Consider the following 21,311-nt stretch of genomic DNA (forward strand, 5'->3'; position numbering starts at 1 on the left):
TCTGCCCCTCTCTGGCTCTCTCTCACTCTCTAAAATTAAATAAGTAAATAATGAAAACTTATTCCTAAAGATATACAATACTAATAAGCAGCATTGGCTCCTGGAACACAGAATTAGTTTCTACTAATTACTATATGTCACATGACAAAGACCTTTACCCAGAATACTCCAAATCTCAGATATTTAACATGATCTTCAATCTGAACTCAGGATTAAGTCAGTATCATTGAGGGAAAACTTCCAGTCATGCAGTAGATATTTAATATATATCAGCTAAATTCCACATTTTGTACACAAAACACAATTATTATTTGATGGCCAAGTTACCTTTGAATGGTCAACATTTATATAGTTCCAAACATTTTGACACCAAAAACCAAAGACCAGGATACTTAGGACAGTGCCAGGCACAACTGCTATTTCCCTCCTCTAAAGAAGCTGTTGTTTCCTCACAAAAACACACAACTCACAAGATCCTTCTCTACAAACTTTTAAACAAATTATAGTAAAATACATCTTACAAGTGTCACAATCATTCTTGCTACTCTGAGCAAACATTCAGCAAATGGTACAGAAACACTAGGCATATAAAGGGAATTTATTTTTACTTCATTTGCTAGAGAGCTCATACTTTTCATGCTATAAAATATACTCCCATATTATACGTATGATTTTTCATTTAACACAGATACCAGATACATTTTTGATTTTATTTTTTTAATTTACATCCAAATTAGTTAGCATATAGTGCAACAATGATTTCAGTAGTAGATTCCTTAATGCCCCTTACCCATTTAGTCCATCCCCACCTCCCACAACCCCTCCAGATTTAAGAGTCTCTTATGTTTTGACCCCTCCCTGTTTTATATTATGTTTGCTTCCCTTCGTGTTCATCTGTTCTGTGTCTTAAACTCCTCGTATAAGTGAAGTCATACGATATTTGTCTTTCTCTAATTTCACTTGGCATAATACCCTACAATTCCATCCACATAGTTGCAAATGGCAAGATTTCATTCTTTTTGATTGCTGAGTAATACTCCATTGTATATATATACCACATATTCTTTATCCATTCATCCATTGATGGACATTTGGGTCAAATTCTTAACATAAGGTATCCCAGAAATTATAGGTTACCATATTGAACCCATGCTGTTTCATAATATTTTTTAAGCCAATACTATACAGATAAAGCAATAAATAAGACAAGTTTTATTAGCACTTTGAAATTTTAGCAAATTTAGTCATAAATGTAGATTAGTATGCTGAGCGGGAGTCAATGTGAAGTCAGCAAGAGGAGCTCACAAGTACTGTCGAAATCAAAAAACAAATGCAGGGACGCTGGGTGGCTCAGTCAGTTGAGCATCCAACATTGGTTGAGCATCCAACATCGGCTCAGGTCATGATCTTGTGGTTTATGAGTTCAAGCCTACACATCGGGTCTCTGCCGCCATCGTAGAGCCTGCTTCAGCTCTTCTGGTCCCCCTCTCTCTCTGCCCCTCCCCTGCTTGCACACACACTCTCTCAAAAATAAACATAAAAAAAAAAAAAAAAAGAAGACGACAGGGTGCCTGGGTGACTCAGCCAGTTAAGTTTCTGACTTCGGCTCAGGTCATGATCTTGCAGTTCGTGAGTTCAAGCCCCACATTGGGCTCTGTGCTGACAGCTCAGAGCCTGGAACCTCCTTTGGATTATGTGTCTCCCTCTCTCTCTGCCCCTCCCCTGCTTGTGCTCTCTCAAAAATAAACATTAAAAAAAAAAAAAGAAAAAAAGGCAATGGAGACCGTAAAGAACTGTTTTTAAGTACACGCTATAAAGCTTATACTTGTTTTTAAGTATACACTGTATTTTGTAAAGTTTATTTATTTATTTTGAGAAAGATAGTGAGTATGAGCAGGGGAAGGGGCAGAGAAAGAAGAGAGACAGAATCCCAAGCAGGGTAGAGCCCAATGTGGGGCTAAAGCCACGAGATCATGACCTGAGCAGAAATCACGAGCTGGACACAACAGATTTAGCCACGAAAGTGCCCCTAAGTACACACTCTAAAATCTGCATACTACACAACAAACCAAAAATAACTGCAAAACGACAGAAGAATGAATGGTTTTAAAAGACTAATTAAACAGACCATAAGAAAGTAAATTAAGATATTAAATGACTTACAAGTGAATTTCTGGGTTACATAAAACAAAAGACATTTATCCCTTAATTATTGAAGTGACAATTGCACCACAATTAACTATCAAACTGTACTAATATTTACTAAGCAAAATAATTGTGTTTTTGTGTATATAGGGTACTAAGTGTTTTCCCCCTCTTGCCCTGTGCTGGATGTGGGAGTCAAAGCAATTGAAAGAAATCTCCAGACACAGACCATTACCATTCCAAGAACTTGCTTAAATATGTTTAAATATAGGTGTTAGGATATACAAATTTTAACTCACGTTTACACGTGGGGTATATGGTAGGCTGATTTCTTTTAAGTCTAATCTGATTTATAGGGGCACGTGGGTGGCTCAGTCAGTTAAGCATCCGACTTCAGCACAGGTCATGATTTCACAGCTCCTAGGTTTGTACTGACAGCTCAGGGCCTGTGGAGACTGCTTTGGATTATGTGTCTCCCTCTCTCTCTGCCACTCTCCTGCCTATGCTCTCTCTCTCTCTCTCAAAAGTAAATAATAAGAAAAAATTAAGTCCAATTTGATTTACAGAAGGTCAATCTGAATCCCTCACCCCCACTTTACATCCTTTTTTTTTTTAAGATTTTTTTTTTTTAACATTTATTCATTTTTTAAAGTGAGAGAGACAGAGCATGAGCAGGGGCGGGGCAGAAAGAGAGGGAGACACAGAATCTGAAGCAGGCTCCAGGCTCCGAGCTGTCAGCACAGGGCCTGACGCGGGGCTTGAATTCACAGACTGTGAGATCATGACCGGAGCTGAAGTCGGACGTTCAACCAACTGAGCCACCCAGGTGCCCCTTTACATCCTTTCTTAAAAAGGATTAGGTACTGGGGCGCCTATCTGGCTCAGTCCATAGAGCGTGTGGTTCTTGATCTCTGGGCTGTGAATTCAAACTCCATTTTGAATTCCCAAATGCATAGAGAGATTACTTACAAAATAAAATCTTTCAGAGAGCTTAGGTAGCTCACTCTTGATTTTGGCTCAGGTCATGATCCCAGGGTCATAGGACCAAGCACCAAGTCAGGCTCCGCAATGAACATGGAGACTGCTTAAGATTCTCTCTTTCCCTCTGCCCCTCTACCCAGTTCGCACGTGAGCGCTCTCTTGCGCTCTCTCTCTAATAAAAATAATTAAATAGGGTTGCCTGGGTAGCTCAGTCGATTGGGCAACCGACTCTTGATTTCAGCTCAGGTCATGATCTCACAGTTCATGGAATCAAGCCCTGCATGGGGCTCTTGAGCTGTCAGCACAGAGCTAGCTTGGAATATTCCCTCTCTTACTCTCTCTGACTCTCCCCCAGTGATTTTATTGTGCATTTATGTTCATGCCCTCGCTCAAAAATAAATTTTAATGTTTATTAATGCTCCTTTTAATAGGAGCACCTGGGTGGCTCAGTTGGTTAAGAGTCCAACTCTCAGTTTCACCTCAGGTCATGACCTCGTGATTTGTGAGATCAAGCCCTACATTGGGCTCTGCGCTGACAGCCCAGTGCTTGCTTAGCATTCTTTCTGCATGATGTGAAACATGACATCCTAAAAGGACAAATGACACAGTTCTGAGCAAATAAATGGTAAAGAGAAAAAAGAGGTGGTACAGAGATGTTAGGAAGAAAAATATTCTAGATTAGAAAGAACATGCAATGTATAAACCTTGTTTCAATCCTGCCTCAAAGAAATCAACTGTGAAAAGACATTTAAAAAAAATTGTTTTAATGTTTATTTATTTTTGAGAGAGACAGAGACAGAGTGTGAGCAGGGCAGGGGCAGAGAGAAAGGCAGACAGAATCCGGAGCAGGCTCCAGGCTCTGAGCAAGCTGTCAGCACAGAGTCCAACGTGGGGCTCGAACTCACAAACTGCGAGATCATGACCTCAGCCAAAGTTGGATGCTTAACCACCTGAGCCACCCAGGTGCCCCAAAATTTTTTAAATAATCATAAAATTTTTTAAAAAATCAGATTATTAGATGATACCAAAAGTTTACTATGACTTAAAAATTTCTGCAGACAAGGTAGGAAAGAGACATATAAAGCCAATATGGACAAAAATCTTTAGTTATTGTTGACTAAGAGGGAGTATACATATGGTTCATTTAACTACTCTCTCCACTTTTGTCTAAGTTTGAAATTGATCATAATTTTGTTTTATTTTATTCAGATTTTATTTTTAAGTAATCTCTATACCCAACACGGGGCTCAAACTGACAATCTTGAGATCAAGAGTCACGCACTCCACCAACTGAGCCAGCCAGGCACTTCCAAGATTGATCATAATTTTAAAAGGCTAGAAAAGGGAATTATAATTAAAATCTGTTAGATAATTCCAATCTTATTTTGACTGTGCCTGGCAAATCAGTACACAATTTTGCCCTTCTCTGATCTCTGGATATCATTTACCTTTGGCCTATATAGTATTTTAGTGAGTGACAATTTGATGAACAGCCAAGGTAGTTGGTGGTAGGATATATAGTGTCTACATTATTTTTGTGCTTAATAACACTAATGATCAAAAATTCTGTCAATACGCAGTGTTTATATGGAGAACAGTCACAACTGCATGTAGCAACGTACCAAACAGTGGCATCTGGCCAGGTGGCAGACCTGTAACTCTTGACTAGGAGTTGAGAGTTTGAGATCCATGTTGGGTGTAGAGATTATGCAAAAATAAAAGCTTAAAGAAAAACAGGGGGTACCTGGGTGGCTTAGTTGGTTAAGCATTTGACTTTGGCTCAAGCCATGATCTCATGGTTCATGGGTTCGAGCCCCACATGGGGCTCTGTGATGACAGCTCAGAACCCAGATCCTGCTTAAGATTCTCTATCTCCCTCTCTCTCTGCCCCTCCCCCGCACTCACTCGCACGCGCGCGCTCTCTCTCTCTCTCTCAAAAACAAACATAAAAAAAAGAAAAGAAAAAGAATAGGGGCACCTGGGTGGCTCAGTCGATTTCAGCTCAGGTCTCACAGTCCTTGAGTTAGAGCCTCGTGTCAGGCTCTGCAATGACAGTTCAGAGCCTTGGAGCCTGCTTTGGATTCTGTGTTTCCCTCTCTGCTCCTCCCCCACTCATGCTTTCTCTCTCAAAAATAAGCATTAAAAAAAACCCACAATTAAAAAACTGGATCAAGCAAAATGTCAATTCTGGGAGGTCATCCACTGAACCAAAGTAACATCGGCATATTACACTGTGTATCTTGATTTTAGAACCTTGGGAAAATTCAGTCACATCTCTAAAGAATATGAAATTACGTTATTAAAGTGGCTTAATGACATGCCAGATTAATGAATGTTGAGAAATGATCACTAACATAGGGTGCCTGAGTGACTCAGTCGGTTGAGAACCTGACTCTTGATTTCAGCTCAGGTTATGATCTCACAGTTCATGAGACTGGGCCCCACGTCAAGACAGAGCCTGTCAGGCTCTCCACTGGCAGCAGGGAGCCTGCTTGGGATCCTTTCTCTGCCCCTCCCCTTCTCTCTCTCCTGAGCTCACTCACTCTCTCAATATAAATAAACTGAAAAAAAAATTAAATAAAACCAGTATCATATGAGTAAAACACATCTGTTAAAGTCCAACATAGAAGAATTTAGTAACTTTTTGATCAGAGCTTCAAGTTTTGTATTATTCATTTAAAGGGCTTTCTTGGCTTATTTGAAAACAACCACAAAATTTCCTCAAAATTACATGAATTCAAACAATTCATTCATAGCTATCAGTAAACAAATCAAAAAACTACACAAGATCAACCATTCTTTCAGAGTACACTGCCATGCCTTAGTGGAGAAGTAAGTATACCAATAGCTTGATCCTTCTTCCAAACACGACCATCTCCTTCCCTGTTATTCTGTCTTACCTCTGCCACGGGTTCGCTTGCCACGGTCTGAATGCTTGTCCCCTTGACTGCAATCAATTCCATTCTCTTCGCCTCTAACTATGGAAGAAAAGAGCACCTCTTGTATATAATCGTACGTAAGAATTATCAAAGGCAAGGACAAAAGAGTTTCACCAAATGGATCAGAAAACAGGAAAAAACAAAACCAAATAAAAGTGGATCAAAAACTGAAGACAGTGGGGCACCTGGGTGGCTCAGTTAAGCGCCTGATTCTTGCTTTCGGCTCAGGTCATGATCTCAAGGTTCATAAGATCCTCACGTCAGACTCTGTGTGCTTGGGATTCTTGCTCTCCCTCTCTCTCTACCCCTTCCCCAATTCGTGCTCTCTCTCAAATTAAACATTTAAAAAAAATTTTTAAAGACTGATGACAACAGATCTTGTTAAATTCATAACTGAAAATTCTGTTGGGAAATTTAAAATGATGTACCACTTTTTCTTTGTTCTAGTTGAACTTGGCCCTCCCCTAAAGCAAGTTTGTTTCAAAAAACTGCTTATACAGCTACATAACACACCAACATTGGCCCACTGTTTATGTTCAAAGCCTAGAAAGTCACAGAATAGTGAAACAGCAATACCAAAGAAATACTGAGTTGCTAGAAAAATTACGTTGGAGACCGGTTTTCTTAGGATGCTATCCAGTATATGTCAACACGGTCTTATCTTCTCCTCATCCCTTTATTGGCATTAATGACTGTATAGAATACAGAAATTTCATGAGCAGTACTGGCACAGCTTTCTCTCATCTCTTTTCCCATGAGTCATTGGTGTTGTCCCGAGTGCCTTTTTTGGCTACTCCATTTAAATTTGCCAAACGACTCCCTGAGGCACCTAGGTGGTCTGGCTCAGGTCATGATCTCACAGTTCATGGGTTCGAGAGTCTCACATTTGTGCTTCACCACAGATCCCACTTGGAATTCTCTCTGTCCCTCCCCTGCTCGTTTTCTCTTTCTCTCTAAATAAATAAACTTAAAAAAAATAAAATAAATAAATTTGCCAAATACCTCCCTCAAATCCCGATCTTGATGCCTTTGTTCTTCCCCATAATTTCCACATATAACATCATTAAAATGCAATATTCCTGCAAAACATGTTACTTCTCACTCCACCTACATTACAAGTTTTAGGAGAGCAAAAATTTGTTTTATTCATTGCCCTATGCCTATTAGAGTACCTGCCACATTGTAGGTAAACATCTGTGGAGTAAATAAACTAGCAAACATCTCTAAGATGATAATATTAAATATTTACCTTTTATTCACTCAAAATTCAGCTATTTTGGTATGGCTGCACAGCAGGTAGTGTTGTTATGGGTAAATAATTACAAACTCTGGATCAAATGAAAGAACAGTGAAAATCTTTCCTATTTGACAAACTTTTTATCAAACCCTTGCTTATATGAGTGTGTGTTAAGTGGGAAGAATAAACAGCATCATCTATCAGGGAATGAAAAACCTAGTTTAAAATTAGAAGGTACACCTGGGGCGCCTGGGTGGTTCAGTCGGTTAAGTGCCCGACTCTTGATTTCAGCTCAGGTCATGATCTCACATTTTCTGAGTTTGAGCCCCAAGTCAGGCTCTGCACTGACAGCCCGGAGCCAGCTTGGGATTTTCTCTCTCTCTTAAAATAAATAAACATTAAAAAAAAAAAAAAATTAAAGGGTTCAACTGATACATAACAGAAAGCAGTCTTAAGAGACAACACAATTACCTACAGCTCAGGTTAAGGGCTAACATGGAACTGCATCAGTTAAAATTCTAATGAACTACTTAGTTGTAGCTCATTAAGTGTTAACTATAATAATAAACACTGCATTGAGGAACTAGATTTATGGGCATTCACTGGATCACTTTCAGCTTTACGGTGTGCATAAAAATTTTCATAATGAAAAACTGAGAAGAAATGTACTTACACTCTCTCCCACGATTGCCACCTCTTCCTTTCCGGTTGTTATTTCCACGTCCACGATTTATTTCTCTCTCATTTCTCTTCTCTCTATTCTCTTTGTTCTCTGAACTTTCTTTTCCAAAATTCTTCTTCTTCCCCCCTACAGTCTCCCATGAAGTCTACCAAAGATAAGAATGGTCAGAGTTGTCGTTCGAAGTGTATACACTCATTAAGGGTATGCACATGTATTTTTCAGACCTAATTACCCATGCCTTCCAACTCACTTGCCTAACATTTTAATTCTTATCCTCTGATGATGGAGACAACAAACCTCTTGCTAGGCTCCTATTGCTATATACAGCATATATATATATATATATATATATATATATATATACACACACACACATATATATTTATATATATACACACACACATATATATTTATATATATACACATACATATACATATATATATTTATGCTATATATGACAGCAACTAGCTGAATTAACATACTGTGTGTTGTCCCCCCACAGAGCCTTTTCCTGTGCTTTAAGGCTTTTACCTGTGATTTAAGACTAAAGTAACTGATGTTTCCCCAATTTCCCACACAATGCCATCCTCACCTTTATCAGTAAGCCTTAAACCTATTAATAAATGGATTTGCTCAAAGAATACAAATTACTTTTAAATACTCGATAAAATCTCAGAAAAACAACTTGCTCTTTTCAGTTAACCAAAATGACCATCTAAAAAAATTTAATGGTAGGCAAAAAAAAAAAAATAATTTTTTTTTTTTTTAAACAAAGTACCCAAAGATTGTGTGGAGCCCGAGCCTGCTTCAGAGCCAGTCTGTCTCTCTGCCCCCCCCCCCACTTGCAACTGTGTGTGCATGTGCACTCTCTCAAAAATAATTAAACATTTAAAAAAAGTAAACTACCCAATTCAACTTCAAAGACCTGTTCTAATGAGAAGTCAAATTATTTATATAACCTCCCTTCTCTGCCTCTCCTCTAATAGTACAGAAATCAGGGGCGCCTGGGTGGCTTAGTCGGTTGAGCGTCCGACTTCAGCTCGGGTCATGATCTCACAGTCTGTGAGTTCGAGCCCTGCGTCGGGCTCTGTGCTGACAGCTCAGAGCCCGGAGCCTGTTTCAGATTCTGTGTCTCCCTCTCTCTCTGACCCTCCCCCGTTCATGCTCTGTCTCTCTCTGTCTCAAAAATAAATAAACGTTAGGGGCGCCTGGGTGGCTCAGTCGGTTAAGCGGCCGACTTCGGCTCAGGTTATGATCTCACGGTCCGTGGGTTCGAGCCCCGCGTCGGGCTCTGTGCTGACAGCTCAGAGCCTGGAGCCTGTTTCAGATTCTGTGTCTCCCTCTCTCTGACCCTCCCCCGTTCATGCTCTGTCTCTGTCTCAAAAATAAATAAATGTTAAAAAAAAAAAAAATTAAAAAAAAATAAACATTAAAAAAAATTTTTTAAATAAAAAAAAATAATAGTACAGAAATCAAATCAATCATATATATGTAAATTACTGAGAAGAGAACGCTATGTTCTTGTGAAAGTGAGTATTAGGATATCAATAAAGGTATTTTACTGAGAATTCCCAAAACTGGCCCATTTGTTTCTATTTACTTTGTCATTATTTAACTCATTCTCAAGAGATTTGAAGTTATTCAATCCCAAAATAAGAGCATAACTTTATTAAGCTTTAAAAAAACTTAGCAATAAAAGGAAATTACTAACAATGTATATCAAATAAACAAAAGCACCAGAAATTAATCAACTAAAATTAAAGAAACATAGAGGTGAATTATTTCCAAAATGGTGGAGGCCAGAATTAAAACCTTTTTTTTAGAAGGAATTTTTCTAACATCTAGAAACCTCTGCTGAACCTATGTATAAATATAAAATCACTGGATATGGAAAAAATACATATTAAAACAAGTAATTTTCTACATTTAAGCTTTGATAAATATTTTTAAAAATCAACAACAATTTCAGCATAATAATCAGGTATATTCGCTTCTGATGAGTATGCAGCTATTTGAACCTTCCTGCAAGTCTATCTGGGAATAATACTCAAACTTTAATTAGTTCACAGCTTTTGACCCAGCAAATTTAGTTCCAGGCCTTTATTCACGGGAAATTATTTTGTAATTGTGCAAACATTTATATGCAACAGTACAAAATGGCGGGGGGGGGGGGGGGGCACATATATCTAGCTTAAGAGACTATCTACCCTAGAACATCTATAAAGGGAAGCCACTTAAAGTAGCCACTTAAAGAGTTATCCAGGTGTACACAGAAAGAGATCCATGACAGAAGTGTAGCCAGCTATCCAACAAACTGTATAAAATAGGATTACATTTTTTGTTCAAATGGAAGGCCATGCATATACTGAAGAAAGTTAGGAACAGTTATTTAAATGAGGGCATTAATCTGATTTAATTTCTTATTCTGCATTGCTTTTTTAAGTAAACAATAAAGCTTATTTATTCCAGAAAATAATTCTGCATTGTACAAACTCAATTTATTATGTTTGCTAATATGAATAAACAAGATACATATATATATGTAGAATCCTGTCCTCTTAGGTTAACAAGAGAAAAAGGAAATTACAGAGGTCCTAGAAAATTATACACAGTAGAGTCAGCACAAGTTGCATATGTATACAATTTATAATGTCTTTACATGGCCAGACCTAAAGGTATTCAATCATTATAAAGGGGCATACTTTGTATATAAAACATTTGAGAAAAACATCTGAGCCCATTTCATTCAGCAAAGGATACCCATAAGCAAGTCTTGGCTTGTGAACTCTACAGAGACTGACAAGAACTTATTTGTGAGGCAAAGTAAGGAAAGCAAACTTAAGGGGCAACTGACCTAACACCACCGTAAATGCTAAAAAGAATATCTCTCATTTGACCCAACAGTCCATGAGCATGCACACAAGCTTTCAACACGAACCAAATGATTATAAAAGATTTCAACAGAACTTCTGACAACCTTTGTTATCTGTATTTTGCCACTACTTGTAGAATAGGTCTGAAGAAACTCTAAGAGGGATGGCCCTCCCAGACACATTTACAAATCAGAAAAGCAACTTCCCAGGCCAGCTAATTAAAATTCACTCTCCCACCTCCTATTTGCCAGGAACTACACAACAAACAAATTACGTGGAAAAGAAAAATACATTAATGCAAAAGACTGATTATTTCAAAAATATTCTGTCACTCAAAATAGCATTATAATGAAACGAAAGGTTTAGTACTTATGATCATGTTTAATGTTTTCTTTTGCAACAGCTACTCTTCCGTGAGAAAGACACTCTTCCTTAAGAAAGGCATGGACATTTCCACTTAACATTTTTTTCAGAGAAAAAATTTGGATTCAGAAGATCCTGGCCCAAAATAAGGTTAGCCAATAGGACAAATAGATTTGTTTGCATTCATGATTTAAAAAAATTTTTAATGTTTATTCATTTTTGAGAGAGAGAGAGAGAGCACAAGCAGGAGAGAGGCAGAGAGAGAGGGAGACACAGAATCTGAAGCAGGCTCCAGGCTCCAGCTGTCAGCACAGAGCCTGAGGCAGGGGGCTCATGAACCACGAGATCATGACCTGAGCCAAAGTCAGAAACTTAACCGACTGAGCCACCCAGGCGGCCTTTAGTGGTTTATTTTAAATGTTCTTGCTCCTACCAACCCTACAGTGTTTACACTGTCTAGCACCCCAGTCCAATAAATTCTACCCCAGTCAGGGGAAGATATTCCTTACAGCTGGTTAGCCATGGCTGCTGCAGACAGCAACCAGGTAGGTAGGTTCTACTATCAAAGAAAAGATGTACCACAGCATGATCCTAAACAAACCAGGGTTTCAAAAGGACTTTCCCTCTGCCTCTTCTCTCAACAGCCTTCTCATCTCTCAACAAGCATAGACCTTTTGTGTCTGTATTCAGGCCCTAATTTTGCTATTTTCTGATATGTGAAGAAATCAAACCAGATCTGACCCCACTTCATGATTTTCAGGTTCAAGATAACCAAAGATATATTCTTTATCATTCACCCCAGAACTAACTCCTTTGGGTTCAGTGCCAAATGAGCAGAGGAAGTAAAACTAACTAAAACAGAGAACTGGACATTTCATTTAAGATTTAAAAATTCACCCAACTACCACAGAAAAGGAATAAAGTCTGCTGGAGCTAACGGAAAGGCAACACAAAGTAGTCTCCTGGCCTACCTGTACCATAAAAAAGAAAACAGGCCCTCCAATTAACATTTTGGAAATATTACCTTTATTCAGAGTAATTTTTTAAATATGTAAATAGGAGGACAGATTAGCCCTTCAGCTCATTTTGAAAATAATAGAGATGGGGCACCAGCATGGCTCAGATGGTTGAGCATCTCAATCTACATTTCAGCCCAGGTCTTTATCTCACAGTTCATAGGACCGAGTCCCCCGTTGGGCTCTGTGCTGACAGATGGGAGCCTAGTTGGGATTCTCATTCTCATTCTCATTCTCATTCTCATTCTCTCTCTCTCTCTCTCTCTCCCCCTTGCCCCACTCACGTGGTCTCTCAAAATAAACATTAAAAAAAAAAAAAGAGGAAAGGAAATTAACAGAGAGCCATTCTACACTGCAACCATTAGCAATGTGGTAAACACACTCCCTAGAAAACATAGGCCTAAGTGTCAGCAAACAAAAACTATTCAAAATTTTATTTCATCACTTAACATGATGTATTTTCCCAACAAACTGACATATTTGGTAGCTCATCATGTTGACTAGTGTTATCTTGAATGGAATTTTACTCACAGATATTGCTATACTCAAATAGTGAAATATTTTCCCAATTATCTGATTTTTATAATTATAAAAAACTCATTCTGCTTATTTTATATTAAAGATAACATGTTTTACTTTCAAACAGTTCATTTTTATATAGCCTATCCTTAAAAATGAGAACCTGACTAAACTTGAACAGACAAGGAAGGCATTTCTGGTTGCATTCATTTTTATACCCCTTTTAAGGTGCATCATTATTTGTTTTAATCTGCTCTGAAATGGTTTCAATTCCAAATACAAATGAAATATTGTGCAATCTCCATGTAGAAATCAAAAGATTAGAGCTAACAACTGCCTACTGTGGCTTTAGTTATATCCTTCCTAAAATAAAAGGGATGAGCGTTAGTGTGCTTACACATCCTCAAACTTTACTAAACAACAACAACAAAAAAACACAACAAAAAAAAACACACTTTGTTTTTTCCTTATTTTATCTATCTGTCAAAATTTGTCTGTAGAATATTCACACATAAGCAAATAGATATACCAGCAAATCCTGGTTTTCTGTTAGTCTAGAGATATAAGAAGTAGTAAGAGGTGACGACTGAGATGAAGAAACATGAGCAGTGAAGCCAAGAGAAGTTTTTCAGGTGGTGAAAATGTCCACAGGCCCAGAGAATTTGGAAACTGTGTAAGGCTGGAGTAGGTGACCAAGTTCTCTTTCGAGTCTTCAGATTCTACAACTTCATGAAGAAACCATATATAACAAAAACAGTCATTTCAGGTTAGTGTTCTTTCTGGTCTTAAAACAAATATGGAATGGAACCCATAACCCTCTCCACCCCCACCCCCAAAAAGGTGAAGTTCAAAATGCAATATGGAATTAGAGACAAATCTTGGCACTGCAAAACAATTAATAATAATTGGTAATACTTACCGTGTCTGAATTCCCTTCCAGCAATATATTGATAGCTTTGTTCACATCTCCATTACAGTCATGTAGAGCCACTATGCACTCATCCTGATTTTTCCCCGTCACTTCCATAAGCTATCAAAATTATGAGGAAATAGTTAAAGGGACCCCAAAATGGCACTTAATATTAATTTTAAGATTCTTCTAGGGGCACTTGGGTGGCTTAGTCAGTTAAGTGTCTTGGTTTCAGGTCAGTTCGTAATCTCATGGTTCATGGGTTCAAGACCCTTGTCAGGCTCTGTGCTGACAGGGTGGACCCTGCTTGGTAATCTCTCACCCTCTCTTTCGGCCCCTTCACTGTGTGCGCGTGAGCTCTCTCTATTATAAACAAATAAACATTAAAAAAAAAGATTCTGGGGAGCCTAGGTGGCTCAGTCAGTTAAGCATCCTACTTCAGTTCACGTCATGATCTGACAATTGAGTTCGAGCCCCAAGTCAGGCTCTGTGCTGAAAGCTCAGAGCCTAGAGCCTACTTCAGATTCTGTTTCTCCCTCTCTCTGCCCCTCCCCTGCTCACACTCTGTCTCTCCTCTCTCAAAAATAAACATTAAAAAAAAGTTTTAAATAAAATAAATTTAAAAAAGATTCTTCTATATAAAAATAAAAACTACACAGTCCATCCACATGAAGATGCCCTCCTTCCAAACTCTGAGCTTATAATCCAAGGATAGGTTTACCTGCTTTTTGTAGCCATTCATTGTCTTTTTATAAATACAGAAAATCCAAACTACTAATTAACCCTCCTTCAAACTGACCAAGTATCAGATTATTAATCAGCAGCGCACACATACATATATACCAACATTCTCAGCATATTCAGAGTCAGCTGACTACTTAGTTCAATGGCCTGGGATTTGCAAAATTCTGAACCAAACAGTAAGTGGACTATACATTTCCCAAAGACCAGCTGTATGTGGCTACATTAACAGAACACCCAGTCCAACTATTTTATACACAGAAAACATTCCCTATGTGGTCTATCACCCCTTGGATTAGAACACTCCACATACATACTAAGTTGCAACACCTAAAGTTCTCACAAATGAAATTCTATAGCTATGACCAACTCACTTCTAGACACAGTACTTTCACAAGCAGCTTCAACAGGGCACTATGTTTGAAGTAATCAAAGAAATCCCCTGATACATTCTCTGTAACAAGGCAGATTAAGCTAGTTAACATTTTCATCACAAGTATAATCACAGATTAGGCACAAGACAGGTTTCTTAATTACAACTGAAATGTATGATTTACATATCTGTTGTGTTTTACATATAACTGTTTTAGTGTGTACTACCTGTTCAAAATGGTATGACCCCAACATCTGAAGTGCTTTCTCTAGGGTCAAAAAACTAATTGATAGCAAAGCCTACCTGGAATCTAGGTATCTTGATCTCATAAATACAGCTCTTTGCACTATACCCTCTCTCTCTGATTTCCTCTCTGCTTTACACAGCTAAAGTTCTGCACACTTTACAGCTTTCCAGTGCTTTGGTCTTTGGATATCTACTAGTGTCAGTTTTAATCAATGATCTGTTTTGTTGTTTTTAATGTTTACTTATTTCTGAGAAATAGAGAAAGAAAGCATGCACATGGGAAGGGAAGAGCAGAGAGAGAGATGGGGACACAGGATCTGAAGTGGGCTCTGTGCTGACAGCAGAGATCCAGATGCGGGACTCGAACCCATGAACTGTGAGATCATGACCTGAGCCATAGTTGGATACTTAACCAACTAAGACACCGAGGCGCCCCATCAGTGATCTGTATTAACACGATACCTGCAATATGCCTGTGTTAAGATGAATATTAAGTATCAAAATTACCCCCAGTGATTGAATTAGTAACAGACTGAAATTTAAACTTCTAACTCTGAACTCCTGGACCAGTGCTCTTTTTTTATGTATCTACTATGCTATTCATATAAAATGCAATATAATATGGAGCAGTACGTCTCAAACTGTACATAAATCTCCTTCCAGGAAAAGAGTTCTATAATTTTTAATAAATTTTTTATGGCCTTCTAAAAATATTACCAATAGTCTAACAACAGCAACTATAAGTAAAAGCAAAGAGTTTACATAGTAAAGGGCAAAATAGTTTGTTAGGCAGGAAGGTAGGCATGAGTGACCTTAGATGTCCAGATGGAGAACTCTAACAGAGAAGAGTCAGGGGACCACCCCATTCCACCTATCTAGCAGTGGGTTTGTGGTTAAACATCCCAGCAGAGGAAGATTCAAGTCTGTTGTGCTTGTTGCACTTGTGCAGAAAGCAGATGTTTGTCCTTATTTGACCTATGTCTCTAGAATACAAATAATGTCATGGTTTCCTACAGGTGCAGACTTCAAATACATCTTGGGAAAGGACCTGCATAGTTGGATAATTATTATATAATCCAGGTCTGTCACTCAAATGTTGCACCCTTAGGATTTGCCAAAAAGAAAAAAATTGATGTTAAGTCCACAGCCCGAGTTTCCAAGGCCAACGTCTCTCTTGACTGGTCTGTTCCTCCATTGGAGTATACTTTACTAAAATTTTGTTTTGGTTTTTTTGTTTTGTTTGCTCTTCTGTAATTCTTTACCACGGCTGCAAAAAGAACTGAGACTTCTTTCTTTCTCCATCTAACTTTCAGTAACAAGTTCACTATGGGACATTCACTCCAAGAAAACAATTACTGGTAGACCTCTACCAAGGGATGGAACAAGAGAAGTGTTACAGCTTGATTCTAGAATCTTGAAAGAAAAAGAAATCTTAACAGGAAAGAAGATTTTGAGATTAAGATTTTATTACCAAAATGGCCTCTCAAAGTTCTAAGTGAAAACATCACCCTAAAATTTAATGTTATATTTTCCAGCCTATGTTTGGAAGCACAACCATGTTGAAAGAGGCAATTCAGTTCTTCTTAACATTAAACAAAATTTTCTGAAAACCTGCCAAATACTAAATGTACCTTCTATTCACAGGTATAGACAATGTCAATGTGCCTTTTCACAAATGTCTACCTCATCGTTGACAACACTAGTAACTATGAAAACTCTACTGCCAAAATAACAGTATAATTTGCCAAAACATACCTGTTTAACTTTCGCTTCAAACTCTGAATCATTTTTATCGAAGATCACTTGAGCGAGACGCATCTGTTCAGCTGTTGCCTGAAAAGCACACACACAACTTTTAAAGAGTTGAGCACACAAAATAGAAGTTAGATGCCAAAATATGCTGCAAAAAGAAAAAAGCTCTCAAGCAGTACAGCACTATGTAACAGAAATACTGATTAACTAAAAAAAAAACAAAAAAAACCAAAAGGACTCTGAATTTAGAGCTCTAAAATGTATACAATCTGTTTCCATAAGCCAAATTAGCATCAAATTAAATGGCATAAAGGTCCCATTCCTTTGGCCAAATGACAAAGTTATTATTCATCTCAACTGGCCATGTGACTCATTTAAATTTTCTTTCCCTTGAGGAAAGGGAGTGACAAGTACTAGAGAAAACTGGAAGAACAAGAAGCCATGGCAACTGCTAGACACAGGCTTAGAACCAGCCTGGCTGTCAAAAAAGAAAAAGAAACTCTGCTGTCAATTCTTAAAAGGTATCTTGGTCAGTACTGAAGAGAAGGGCTATATTTATCCAAATAAAAATTATGTGCAAGGGGGACGGGGGAAATGCCTGTGTGGCTCAGTCAGTTAAGTATCTGACTCTTCTTGATTATATCTCAGATCTTGATCTCAGGGTCATGAGTTCAAGACCCACGTTGGGCTCCATGCTGGGTGGGAAGCCTACGTGGCGGGGGGCGGGGGAAGAATGGCGCCTGAGTGGCTCAGTTGGTTGAGCATCTGACTCTTGATTTCAGCTCAGGTGATGATCTCCCAGCTCATGGGATCAAGCCTTGTGTCAGGCTCTGTACTGGGAGTTTGAAGCCTGCTTGGGATTCTCTTTCCCTCCCTCTCTGCTCCTACCCCACTCTCACTCTCTCTAAATAATAAATACAGAGAAGAGAAAAGAGAAAAAGAAAAATAGAATAAGGAGCAAAACCGATGAAAACACACACAAAAAAAAACCTAGAGAACAAAGCACAATTGCTATCTTCTGTTTCAAAACTAAAAGGCACAGAGCACAAAGAAAATGATAACAATACATAAAACAACATCTAAGTTTTTCTAACTCAGAAATAAAAATGAAGACTATACACAAAGAAGAAACATAATAATAAACGTTTAACAGTTAATGTTTCAAGAGAACTAGAAGGTGAAAGGGGAAAATATTTTAAGTAAAAATTTAGGGGTGCCTGGGTGGCTCAGTCAGTTAAGCATATAACTCTTGATTTCTGTTCAGGTCATGATCTCACAGTTTGAGTTCAAGTCCCACATGGGGCTTGGCACTGGCAGTGAGGAGCCTGCTTGGGATTCTCCCTCTTTCCATGCCCTCCCCTGGCTCACTCACCCTCTCAAAATAAATAAACTTCAAAAAAAAAAAAAAAAAACAAAAACCAACTCATTTTATACTCAAGTGTGAAGGGCATAAATTGTTACCAGCACCTAATCACAAGGGAATATTATTCCCATGAGCCTTTCCTCAGGAATCAACAACAGTATTGTCCTTAGACAACCAAAATGACTATAGACATTGACATAAGTATTTTTTTAATTGTTCTTAATGTTTATTCATTTTTGAGAGATGGGGGGGTTGGGGGGGGTGAGGTGGGGCAGAGAGAGGGAGTCACAGAATCTGAACCAGGCTCCAGGCTCTGAGATATAAGCACAGAGCCTGTTGTGGGATTCAAACTCATGAACTGCAAAATCATGACCTGAGCTGAAGTCAGATGCTTAACCAACTGAGCCACCCAGGTGCTCCTGACTAAGTATTAATGGTGACTGCCGAGCATATACTCACTGTAAAAAAAAAAAAAAAGGCGGGGGGGGAGGGCAAATGATATCTCAAAGGGAGAAAATATGCTATACAACAGGTAATGAACAGAGTATATAGATACAGTATAACTAAAAAGAAGAAGACTGGGGAATCTCTGCAACTTCCAGATGTGGCTTGTCAGCTGATTTAGGTCCCAAGGGTCCCAAAGGCTGTACCCTGAAGCAATGGATGCACCAACCTATCCTTCAGGCTGGCACTGGCTGCCACATTATCATATTTACACTTGAGGGCCACCTCTATCAAGTAAAATATGATTGTAGGGATATTGGGGTGGCCTTGTATTAGGCCTGTCGTATGGAAAAAACATGTAGTAACTGTCACATAGAACAAAGAGGCTAAGTCCTGTCACCTTTATGATAGGGACTGCCTGTATTAACCTGTACTAAATGTTGTTGTTGGGAGACAGAACTTGGCTTTGTTTTGGGAGCCTCCCATCTCCTTCAGATACCCTGCCAACATCCTATATTTTCAACCCAACATGGGGCTTGATCCCACAACTCTAGGATCATGACATGAGCCAAAAATCAAGTGTCGGATGCTCTACAAACTGAGCCACTCAGGCACCCCAATTTCTTGATTCTTATTAAGCAGTCCTGTGATTATTTTTTGTTTTGTTTTAAGGTTTTTAAAAAAAATACACTGGGTTGAGGAGTCAACTTCGGCTCAAGTCATGATCTCAAGATTTGAGTTCAAGCTCCACATTGGGCTCGCTGCTGTCCATGCAGAGCCCGCTTCTGTCTTCTATCCGTCTCTCTCTCTGCCCCTCCCCATCTCATGAGCTCTCTCTCAAAAATAAATATACATTAAAAAAGAAAATACACAATAAAAGTATTCAGATACCACAATCTTCAACTTACTCTGAAAAGGTTCAGGGGAAACGCTATGTGTAGTTTCTCCTTTGTAAGAAGGAGAAAAAGATAAAGTAAACATGGTAAAAATGTTAGCATCTAGGAGATGTGGATGCAGGATATTCAGGAATTAGGTGTACTACTCTTGCAACTTTTCTCTAACTCTCAAAGCATGTTTTTTGTTTTGTTCGTTTGTTTTTTAAAGTGAGATTCAAAGAGACTGAAGTAATTCATCTAACTGGTAAAGTGGCAGGCCCACTCATGGTCTTCTCTCTTATCTCCCTCTAGTTTGATAGGTTATCTCAGAACACCTCTACCTTTGGACATTTAGAATTGAGTAATAAACATCTTACAGAATAAAGTTTTCCCCCCACCCTAGGTTGCTTCCCTAGGAAATACTTCCTAGAATGGGAGAATGGGATTAATGGATAAATGAACATGAACACTATTTTATTCACACTGCTTTGCGAAATTCTCAACACACATTTTTATTTTTTATTTTTCTCACCCATCCCAACCCTCATCACAAGTTTTTATAAAAGAAAATTAGGAATTTTTTTAATTTTTTTTTTAACGTTTATTTATTTTTGAGACAGAGAGAGACAGAGCATGAACAGGGGAGGGGCAGAGAGAGAGGGAGACACAGAATCAGAAGCAGGCTCCAGGCTCTGAGCCATCAGCCCAGAGCCCGACGCGGGGCTCGAACTCACGGACCGTGAGATCGTGACCTGAGCTGAAGTCGGACGCTTAACCGACTGAGCCACCCAAGCGCCCCAGAAAATTAGGAATTTAAGGGCCTAAGAATCTTTCCTACAGCTCAGTATGCAGTTTTTTCATCGCATTGCATAAAATGAGCCATCCCCAAAAGGCCCATGGAGAAACTAATGACAACTCTTGAGAGGAAGAGAGTCCCCTCCCCTAGTCTGGAGACTGATTCACTGGATATGAGCCCAAGAAGGTTACTTGGGTCTAAGATGAAAACAATTTATAATCCTGACATTTCATGTGGCCCTCCTTTAAAAGATTACACTTTTATCAAGTTTTTCTTCTTTTTAATTTAAGAGAGAGAAAGAGAGAGAAAGAGCACAAGCGAAGAAAAGGGCAGAGGGAAACAGAATCTCAAGCAGGCTCCATGCTCAGCAAGAAGCCTGAGGCAGGGCTCAATACCACGTTCCTAAAATCACGACCTGAGCAAAAGTCAAGAGTCAGACACTCAACCAACTGAGCCATCCAGGCATCCCTTAAGATTTTATTTTTGGAGCACCTGAGTGGCTCTGTCAGTTAAGCACCCAACTCTTGATTTCAGCTCAGGTTATGATCTCACAGTTCATAGATTCAAGCCCTGCATCGGGCCCTGCATTGACAGTGTGGAACCTGCTTGGGATTCTCTCTCTCTCTCTCTCTCTCTCTCTCTCTCTCTGCCCCTCCCCTGCTGGCATGCTCACACTCTTGCTCTCTCTCCCTTAAAAATACACATAAAAAATTTAATTGTTTATTTTTGAGAGAGAGAGAGAGAGAGAGAGAGAGAGAGAGAGAGAGAGAGAGAGAGAAACACAAGATCTGAAGTAGGCTCTTTACTGACAGACAGCAGAAACCCTGATGCGTGGCTCAAACTCACAAACCGCAAGATCATGACCTGAGTCAAAGTCGGATGCTTAAATGACTGAGCCACCCAGGTGTCCCAAAAGATTTTATTTTTAAATGATCTCTATATCCAATGTGGGGCTCAAACTTACATCCCCAAGATCAAGAGTCACATGCTCCATCGACTAAGCCAGCCAGGCATCCCTAAAAGATAACACTTGTAATCTTGACTGATTCAATAAA

The 21,311-nt window shown here is 38.8% G+C and overlaps 1 protein-coding gene across 1 annotated transcript in view; it reads right to left on the reverse strand.

The window, feature by feature from the left end:
- UBAP2 (ubiquitin associated protein 2) overlaps positions 1-21,311 on the reverse strand; it is a 111,058-nt gene that overhangs the window by 57,703 nt on the left and 32,044 nt on the right. The window contains 4 exon segments of the mRNA XM_042964143.1: positions 6,027-6,104; positions 7,976-8,129; positions 13,676-13,786; positions 16,782-16,859. Coding sequence (XP_042820077.1) covers positions 6,027-6,104; positions 7,976-8,129; positions 13,676-13,786; positions 16,782-16,859 — 421 coding nt within the window.

This window comes from Panthera tigris, chromosome D4 (assembly GCF_018350195.1).
Source record: "Panthera tigris isolate Pti1 chromosome D4, P.tigris_Pti1_mat1.1, whole genome shotgun sequence".
NCBI classification, from domain to species: Eukaryota; Metazoa; Chordata; class Mammalia; order Carnivora; family Felidae; genus Panthera; species Panthera tigris.